This window comes from Thamnophis elegans, chromosome 11, assembly GCF_009769535.1.
Source record: "Thamnophis elegans isolate rThaEle1 chromosome 11, rThaEle1.pri, whole genome shotgun sequence".
In the NCBI taxonomy this organism is placed as follows: domain Eukaryota; kingdom Metazoa; phylum Chordata; class Lepidosauria; order Squamata; family Colubridae; genus Thamnophis; species Thamnophis elegans.
Window position 1 is genome coordinate 1,638,574 of NC_045551.1, and position 6,000 is coordinate 1,644,573.

General features: G+C 38.4%; 1 protein-coding gene across 1 annotated transcript; it reads right to left on the reverse strand.

The window, feature by feature from the left end:
* Nucleotides 1-966: 966 nt before the first annotated feature.
* Nucleotides 967-5,218, reverse strand: LOC116514501 (regulator of G-protein signaling 18-like). The gene is made up of 2 exons (XM_032226068.1): nucleotides 4,095-5,218; nucleotides 967-2,282 (listed from the first exon to the last, which is right to left on the reverse strand). Exons 1-2 carry the CDS (start codon nucleotides 4,194-4,196, stop codon nucleotides 2,025-2,027), a joined length of 360 nt encoding a protein of 119 aa, XP_032081959.1. The 5' UTR covers nucleotides 4,197-5,218; the 3' UTR covers nucleotides 967-2,024.
* Nucleotides 5,219-6,000: the final 782 nt, after the last annotated feature.

The window sequence follows — 6,000 nt, forward strand, 5'->3', positions numbered from 1 at the left end:
CCTCCGGGTAGTCGCCAGTCGACACTGGCCGGCGGATGGAATTCGGAGGAGGCCTAATCTGTGGGATCTAATCGGTCTATTGGAGGTGATTGGCGGTAATATAAAGCAAAGAGGTTAAAGTTCCCTGAACCAGATCTTTAAAACTGTAGCATAAGGAAAAGAAATTAACTTTAGGTCATTCTAACCTCCGCAACAGAATAAACTTGCTAATTTTATTTTGATGGTGCAAGCAAATGGTCCACATTTACTTTTCTGGGAGGGAAAGCATTATAGATTTGTGGAAGCCTTAAACTACGTAGTTAAAGAAATAGGAATCTTTTAAAACTGGGCCTGCACTGTACCGATACACTATTCCTACTGGTTTGAGCCCTGATATAGCCATATATGATGGGTATCCATGTTTCTCTCTTGTTTGGAAAGAGATAACAAAAGTCTTCTCAGAATGTCACACTGTTCTTTATTTACAAATGTACATACTGAACATACAAATGGTGCAGATTTTAACAGAAAAGTAAAGTACAGTAGCCTGCATAAGATTTTAAGGCAGATTCTTACAGAATTCTCAAACTCAACATTCCGCCTCTTTCTCTGACTTCGTATACATCCTCTGTCATCATACATACAGTTATATGGATTATCTTTAGGCATATCCTTGGGAAGGGAACACTGCATTTCCTAGGTTAGTCTATTCCTTTACTCCTAATCAGAGGTTTCTCAAATGGCCTAATTCTAACAAAGAGTCCTCTAAGTACCCGGTTCCCATGGCAATCCATCACTTGTACTTTGTGAAATCCTGGGTTTGTATCCTTGACAGCAGATTTGAACAGTTTTTAAATATTCTTTTTTTTTTCTGAATTATCGGTCCTCTCTTACAATTTTATACCTACGTCAAAAAAGATTTCTGATCGTGGTTTCACAGGAAAGGGAAAATAGGACAATTCTGTGCCCTCTTTGTTTTTTAATTACATTATCCTAAGAAGATTTAATCAGGCACCAATTCCCCTACATTCTATAAGATTTATTGTTTTTGGTTGTGTGTGTACTGTCAAATCAGAATTGACTCCTTATAACTGCCTGGATAAGGGCCCTCCAGACTTCTTGGGAAGGTTTTCAGACATGATTTACTGTTGTCTGCTTCCTAGACTGGTCCCAGGTTACCCAACAGGTTTCATGCTTCAGCACGATTAGAACTTGTGGTTTTTCAGGTTCTGGCCTGATGCCTTTACTATTATACCAAACTGAATTTCTAAAGAATTTATCCTAGGCATATATACTTCTTGTTCCTCAATTTATTCAATGCTTTTCTAGGTCACATTTAAAACCAAACTTCTGAGAATGTGTTTATTCTTTCTAAATTGTTGAATGTTATCTCTTCACTCTTTCACATTAGGAAGCATAATGTTGAGCCTGAATATTTTCACACTTTGCCATGTCTCAAAATGTGATATATGGCTTCATAGAATATAAAGAAAGCAAACTGGAAGTTCTAATGCTGGATGAATAATGCTATCTGATGTTCTTACAAAAATCATTCCCATACTGTAAGACTCAGGATTTCACTGCTTTAATGCCATGTATTGTATTTAGGTTTTGTACACAATAAACATATTTCTATTTATGAGTGTGCATATCCATAGCCATTATTGTTAAATGTGCTACTGTTTATTACGGATTTGGCCTTCACATTATTAGGTGCACTATACATGGATTGCAGAAATACAGATGATCACTAGATTGCAGTGAAGAGATATAAAACTAATTCTTTGTTGCTCTTTAATGGTCATCCAAATTTTTGCAGCTCAGAAAGGCCTTATTTAATAAAGAGTATCTGAGAGTAAAAAAAATCTTGACCATCCATGCAATAAATGAAAATGAAACCTTTGGATTTGATCATCAAGTAAACAAGATAAAAATAAAATAGAAACAATTCTGTGGGTTCTATGATAACTTCCCCTATCTAAAGTATTTGAGGCAATGATGCCCCTTCATTGGCATGAAGATGGGGGTCGAAAGGAAATTAACTTTTACAGCCAGACAGCAAAATCTGGCTGGGCACCTTTGAAGTCATTGAAGGTAAAAGAACGTGATCTCCGTCGAAGAGCTGAGCAGCCTAAAGGTCTGCCATGGAGGAAGTCTAAGTAAAGGTTAGACTTCAAGAAGCGCGGATAACTGTCTTGTTCCATCAGGGCATAAATCTTGTTCTGTGCAGCATCAAATGTGTTGAGCGTTGGATGAGCCATATTCTGATTTACAGAGGCTTTGGTATTAAAATCAAGGTTGACCTAGACAAAAAAAAGAAGAAAACATTTGATGAAATGGAAGGTTGTTGGATATTCCCAATTTGTCCATATAAGGCAGAGATGCCTAACCTTTTCATCACTGTTTGCTGAAAGTACACGCACACATGCACCCAAAATGCATTGCATGTGTGACCCACCGCCCCATGCAGTCGCATGTGACCCCTGCATGCGCCCCTCCCCGAGCATGTGTGCAAGATCCCCATGCATGCATCCCACACATGTGTGCACAACCCTCCTGCACATCCCACACATGCGCAGGTAACCTCCACTCATGCGCGACAGACCCAAAAACCAGCTGGCCAGCGGGAAGCACGTGCACATGCGCAGTGGAGCTAAGTTAGGGCAACAACTCGCATGTCTGCAGAGAGGGCTCTGCATGACACATGTGGCACATGTGTCATAGGTTCACCATCATGGATATAAAGTATTGACTTCTTATCCTATATACGTTCTTACCCAAGTATTGCAAGGAAATCTGCTACATTCAAGTTTTATGAGAAGCATGGTCAAGAAGTGTGATGGGAATATTTTTAATAATGAGTCTTTAGGGAGCATATGTCTCATAGGCTTATGTCAACTGGATATCTATTCGAGAAACCGTAAACACCTGCCTGCAACACCTTGACAAGCTGGGTCTTTGCCTGGGATCACATCGCAGCTGCTGTAACATACTACAGACAAGGGCAACATCTGCATTCTATATGCTCCGAGGCACTTTCTGGAAATCGAATTTAAAGTGCTGAACATTTATATGAGAACAAACAAAATTGAAGTGGGGCACCGTAGCTTTTCAGTGACAAGAAGTGTGTGCTCCAATTAATTTTTTTTTCTGAAAATTGAACAGAGCACAGTAAAGCATTAACAATGTTCATCACTTATTTAGTAGGATTTAGAATGGATACCTCTCCAGTTGTACTAATGTTATATTGTTTCAAAAGGAGGGTAGAGTTAGTTTTAATCTTTGTCAATATCTGCAAGGAGGAAGAAAAAAAAGTTTCTTTCTATAACTTAGTTTGTTCAATTTGTATGACCATCACTTGACTGGAATGTTCTAATCGATTGCACAATTCATAATCATCCCCTAGACATAATTCCACATGCTATGTAGCTGCTTTCCTTTCTTCAATACATGACACATGATAGACATTTGATAGGTAAGTATAAATAACATCTAAGCCAATGCATGAAGTATATCTGAATATTTATTTACTATTACATGTAATTAATATGCATCCTTAACTCTTGTCTTTTGAACAAATCTGCAATCAATTTCTTTAATCTACTTAAAGCATTGCAGTTATTATTCTAAATACTGTGCTCAGATTGATGATTCATTTTATTCATTTGTCTTATCTGAAATCTTGCCAATGTGTCAGTAATAACTTGCATGTAATAATTGCACCAGTAATTATTGCTTCAGAAGACTGAGAAAGAATAATTCTTATACAGTACAAGTAGCAATAAAAATAGACAGATAAAGTTCTCAGCAAGTGATAGTTTCACTCTTTGTTCCAGTTTCACTTCTGGGATACTCTTGTGGTAGCACGTTATAAATAATCTTAACCCTTTTCAAAAATGGATTCATTCCAAATGACATTCAATGGTACAAAACTCAATGCTATTGCAAATTTTCCCAGAAATAAGTTTCAATGTTGAGATTTGGGATAGGGTGGAGGGCAGAGAAGTCAAGAGGACATGTATGTCGTGAACATTACCTTGACATCCTCTCCCTGCAGACAGAATCTTTAAGATTTTAGAAGACCAGTTGTGTTAAGAGAAGTATTTTCACTGTACCTCTTTTGGTGATTCTCTTTCAATGAATGTCTCATAAATTGTCTTTGCTTTGAGTGGGAGTTGGGAAGCATCTTTGCTTTTCTTATACTCTTCGCATGCCATCCAAAACTCAATGTTCTCTTCACTAAACTCACTTCTCAGAAACTTGATGAATGCGTCTAAGCCAGCTACGAAATAAACAACATGTAATCAAAGGAACAGCAAAGAAAACAGGATGACATTTTCTCACTACCATTTTCAGATGTTTTTGAGTTAATTCTCTCCCTAAATTACCCATTTTTTTTTTAAGTTAGTCCTGGAACAATAACTGTGATTTGTATGGTAAAGGATAAGCAAAAATAATGTCCCAGATTTTCACTGTGTGGAGGTTCATTTTGAATACAGTAAATAAGAAAAGTTTTTGGAAGAATCAGAGCTTAATTTGAGAAACATACAGGCAGCAGTGGTGGATTTCTATTATTTTTACTTCTGGTTAACTCGCGGCCACATGCTCACGTGTACACAATGCTTCTGTGCATGCGCAGAAGCATCCAGGCAGGTGGGCGGAGTCTCCTGCCACTGCTACTACTGGTTCGCCCGATCCGGCTGAACTGGCAGCAACCCACCCCTGACAGGCAGCATCCAGATTAAAAACATATAATTTAAAGACAAACCCTAGATGTAAATTGGCTGTTAATAAATATGGCAGATGGCATTCTTCTTCTTCGGGCTGACAAAGTGGTGAAGCTGTGCATTTTTCATATACAGCCTGTTTTCAACAATTTTTATGGGTTCCTGACAGCATAGTGCAGTTTAAGCACCTCATCAGCTTGAGGAAGTCCAATGTAATAGGTAGTCTGTTTGTAAGTATAAATTCCCATTTAAATATAAGTTCAGGTTAAAGACAGAGGTAGGGAAGAGAATTCTTTCTTAACCTGATGATTCCCTGTAATAAATATGTCATTTTCTTTCCAATGTATTCTTGTTTGGTCTAAGAATGGGAAGATTAGACTGTTTAGATCAATGACAATTTCAACTGGATTCATTTATATATTAATTATATATGCATGTTCATTTGTAATTTCAAAAACATCCAGCTTGACATCCAGCTCATATTTATTTCAAAAACATCCAGCTCATTACAGTGTGTGTAGATAGATGATAGATAGATAGATAGATAGATAGATAGATAGATAGATAGATAGATGATAGATGATAGATGATAGATGATAGATAATTAGTAATTAGTAATTGGTAATTTAATAAATGTATATGCCGCCCAATCCTGTAGGACTCCAGGCGGCTTACAAAAACAAGATAAAAGATAAGAGTTAAAAATAGAAAAAGAGAAACAAATTTAAAAACAACACACCATACATTTTGTCTAGGTGGGGCTGGACCTCGTTCATGAGGTCAACAGCTCCAGGCCTGCCGGAATAGCCAGGTTTTAGTGGCTTTTCGGAAGGCCGAGAGAGTGGGAAGGGTCCGGATCTCTACGGGTAGATCGTTCCATAGGGCCGGAGCAGCTACAGAGAAGGTCCTCCCCTGAGGGGCCACCAGCCGGCATTGTCCGGTCAACGGCACCTGGAGAAGGCCCAACCTGTGAGATCTTATTGGCCATTGGGAGGTATGTGGCAGGAGGCGGTCTCTCAGATATCCAGGTCCTAAGTCATGTAGGGCTTTAAAGGTGATAACTAGCACCTTGAAGCGCGTTCAGAGACCAATAGGAGAGTGAGTGAGTGAGTGAGTGAGTGAGTGAGAGTGAGTGAGAGTGAGTGAGTGAGTGAGTGAGTGAGAGAGAGAGAGAGAGAGAGAGAGAGAGAGAGAGAGAGAGGCATTTGATATGCACCATTAATGCTATTGAGTTTAGAATTTCACTACCATCCACAAATATAGTTCAATCTTCACATTAACTATAGATTGATTG

What these genes read in the sequence shown, in the direction of transcription:
- LOC116514501 (XM_032226068.1), bottom strand. Translation starts at nt 4,196, where the DNA reads ATGGCATGCGAAGAGTATAAGAAAAGCAAAGATGCTTCCCAACTCCCA. An exon ending in AAAGAGAATCACCAAAAGAG is followed by an intron (nt 2,283 to 4,094) that starts GTACAGTGAAAA and finishes TTTTTTGTCTAG; the next exon opens with GTCAACCTTGATTTTAATAC.